Below are 3422 nucleotides of genomic sequence, written 5' to 3' on the forward strand. Positions count from 1 at the left end.
TTTTTCTTCCTCTGCAGGAAAGCTCGGCTCCTACTCCTTTCTCAAAGCCTGGACGGGGCGGAATGCCGGTCTGAAGGGAAGCTCAGCTCAGGGCCTCAGAGCTCAGTGGCTGGTGTGGGGCGTGTCTTCAAAGGGCGGAGCCTGGCTTGCTCAGCTGGAACGGGTCCTCAGGCTCCCCCGGGTGGCACCCCCAGGCTCTGCGCTGGGCCTGGAAAGGACGGATTGTCGTGGGTTGAGGGGAGTGGTGCTCCTTGGTGACCGTGGGTGACAGCCTAGCCTTTGTTGGATTTGCTTTCTTCCTATGCCCTCTTCCAGGTAGAAAAAGAGCTACAGTGTCCTGCGTGCTAGTTTGGCTCAGGCATAGATTGGAACTTGAAGACCCAGTTCACCCTCCCCTTTGCTCTGGCCCTTCGCCCACCATGCACTGATCCACCAGTAAAGAGACTCGGCCTCCTGGGACAGACACCGTTTATTGATTTGGGCAGAGGCACCGCGGTGCAGTGACCCAAGTTTGGCACTGGGAGTAATGGAAGGAAGAACAGACAGATGCAGGCTTTACACAGGGGAGCCCCAGGTGGGGACTGGGGTGGGCGCCTCTTCACTCTGTAAGGAGCGCTCTGGCTTTGCTTGCCTCGGTGATCCAAGCCCCACTGGACAAGAGAGAGAAGGATATGGAATGGGTCACAGGGAGGGGATTCGGGAGGAAGTCAAGGTTGAGGAGGGGTTGGGGTACTCGCTGGGGTAGGTGGGCCCTGAGCCAGAGCTGGCCAGTGCCCTTGCAGAGCAGCCACCTTGACCCAAGGCGGGTGGGTGTACTGGAGGAGGAGTGGGGATGCTAGCTGCGGGTATAGCAGTAGTTGTAGTCGTCCTCACACTCGTCAAAAGGGCCAGGCGGGCTGCGAGGCTCGCCATCCTGGCCAGACACTGGACGCTCACGCAGGCGCACAGCATCGTACAGACCCTGCGGTGGCTCATCAAGCAGCACATCGCGCTCCGAACGGGAGCGCGTCAGGAGGCCCACGTTTCGGAGCAGCAGCAAGACGGGAGCATAGAGCAGGTTGGCCAGGCCCATGCCAAGGCTGAGCTGCTCAAATCCCAGGGAATGCACAATGTGGCCCGCCACTATGGGCCCAAGCGCGTAGGCCACCGAATAGGAGATGTCAGCGATGGCGTAGACGCTGCCGTAGACTGAGACGTGGCGCACGTCCACCAGGAAGGCGAGCGTGGGTAGCAGCGCTGTGTCGACTAGAGCTATACCAAAACAGAGGCCGCAGAGCGATATCACTAGTGGCCAGAAGGAGTGGCAGGCAGGCACCAGGCACGAGCTGGCGCCGATCACAGCCAGACCCAGCGCGCCGTACAGCCACTGCAGGTGTGGGTAGCGCGCCGCCAGGCGCACGGTGAGGTAGACGCCCAGCACGTGAGGCACGAAGGCTGGCAGCCAGACCATGCCCATCTCCCACTCGGAAGCTGCCATCGTGTGCTTCATCCACGTGGCAATGGTGGGCTCGAGGAAGGCAAGGGGAATGTTACAGGTGGTGAGCGCGCCGGCTACCACGGCAATGTAGGGGTCCAGCATGAGGCGGTGGATGGGAGTGCCCACCGGCAGGTTGGCCCGAGCCCGTGCAGCCGCGGAGAAGGGCTTGGCCACCGCCAGCAGCAACAATGCGTCAAAGAGCGACACTGCAGCGAGCACCAGGAAGGGCACGCGCTTGCCGGCGAACTCGTAGAGGATGCCCCCGAAGGGCGGTGCTACCAGGCTTCCGAAGCTAATGAAGGCCAGCGCCACGCCCAGCGCACGACTGCGCTCCGGCTCCTCCGGGTACTTGTCGGCAATCATGGCAATGCCTGACGTGTCCGCGAAGGCTGAGCCCAAGCCCTGCAGGCTGCGCGCAGCGAACAGCGTGGCGTAGTCCTCGGCGAAGGCGAACATGACCGTGGAGGCGAACATGACGCCAAGGCCGATCAGCAGCGGCACGTCGTAGCTCATGCGGTCAATGAAGGGCCCGCTTAAGGGGTTCACCAGCAGCTGTAGGATGGCCTTGGAAGCAAACAGCACTCCGATTTTCACATCTTCGCTCTCCGTAGGGTAGCGGGGCCGAAGGGCAGTGCCGGCTGGCCATGCAGCCGTCGGGGACGCCGAGGTGTTTGCTGCGTAGGCACTGGCATTGGTTGGAGTGGGCAGCGGCAGGGTGGGCTCCCACACCTCAGGGGTCGGGGTGGGGCCCTCGCCGCCCCCGCGCATGTGGGCGATGTAGTCGGGCACGATGGGCACGATGACCATGTACAGCATGTTGTCCAGTAACAGCGCCACGCACACGATAACCAGCACCAGCTGCCGCTGCCGCCGGGGCTCCTGCAACGCCGCGCCCACCGCCTCCGACAGCTTGGTGGCAGCCACCCGGGCCTGGCCCGCAGGTGCCGCGGGTTCCATGCCCCCACCCCGATGCTCTTCCGAGGACGCCTCCGCTAGGGCCGAGCGCGGGCGTCCCGCAGTGCAGAGACGAGGGCACAGGACTTCGGGGGCGCGGTCCTAGCCGAGCAGACCACCCTGTGCCTCAGGAGGCCGCGGGGCTCATGGCCCAGCGACCCGGGAAAGGAAAGGATTCCGTCTGGCGAGGCGTTGCTGCTGCTCTTAGCTGATCCCGGGACCCGCGGCTGCTGGGCTCAGGGGCGGCCCGGGAGGCGGGCACGCTAAGGGGCAGGGGCCGGAGACTGGGCGCACTGCGCCCGGGGCGAGCCCGGAGCAGCCCCCGCCGCGTTGAGAGGCCGCCCGCGCTGGCCGAGGGGCATGCTGCTGCAGCCCGCCAGCCCGCCTGCTCGCCCCGCCGCCGCGCTCCCCTCCCCTCGCGTCGGCTCTTGCCTCCTCCGCCGCCTCCTCTTTTTTTTTTCTCTTCCACTTGGGGCTGTGACGCGGCGAGTCCCAGCCCCCGAGTGGTGCCCGGGCCACTTGCGTTGCTCATGCTAATGCGACGTCGGCGGGGCGGGGGCCGGGGGCGGGGCGTGGTCGGGCAGGGGTCCGCTTCTCAGATGCTCGGGGCTGGAGGCCCAGGAAGGGGTCTCGGTGTGGAAGTCCTGAACCAGCCCTTGGGATGGGTGCTCGGTGCCGGGTGCCAGCCCTCTGCCCGCCCCCTGCTCGACCCCCACCCACGGTTCTAGGACCCACGGGGTCAGCGCGCTCTTCTACTGGGAAGTGGGGGCGCGGCAGCCGGTTCCCCGCGGCCCCTCGGGAGAGCTGGGAGCCAGAGGCTTGAGATCTGCGCTTCAGCCTGGACCTCGGCGCACAGCTGGCAGGAAGCCCCCGAGGTGAGCCAACGCTGCGTCCATCTGTTCTCGCAGCTGGATTGTGGAGCCGCGTCTGGAGGAGCGCTGGACGTGGACACCCCCAACCCTTTCTCCGACTCCGCCCCCTGGCCCCTAGC

The 3422-nt window shown here is 65.7% G+C and overlaps 1 protein-coding gene across 1 annotated transcript; it reads right to left on the reverse strand.

The window, feature by feature from the left end:
• Nucleotides 1-451: 451 nt before the first annotated feature.
• Nucleotides 452-2936, reverse strand: SLC18A3 (solute carrier family 18 member A3). Its single transcript, XM_002756121.6, has one exon. The coding sequence runs from the start codon at nucleotides 2432-2434 to the stop codon at nucleotides 836-838; it is 1599 nt and encodes a 532-aa protein (XP_002756167.1). The 5' UTR covers nucleotides 2435-2936; the 3' UTR covers nucleotides 452-835.
• Nucleotides 2937-3422: the final 486 nt, after the last annotated feature.

The sequence above is a fragment of the Callithrix jacchus genome, chromosome 12 (genome assembly GCF_049354715.1).
Source record: "Callithrix jacchus isolate 240 chromosome 12, calJac240_pri, whole genome shotgun sequence".
In the NCBI taxonomy this organism is placed as follows: domain Eukaryota; kingdom Metazoa; phylum Chordata; class Mammalia; order Primates; family Cebidae; genus Callithrix; species Callithrix jacchus.

Bases quoted from the DNA above. Each gene is read 5' to 3' on its own strand.
- SLC18A3 (XM_002756121.6), bottom strand. From the start codon at position 2,434: ATGGAACCCGCGGCACCTGCGGGCCAGGCCCGGGTGGCTGCCACCAAG.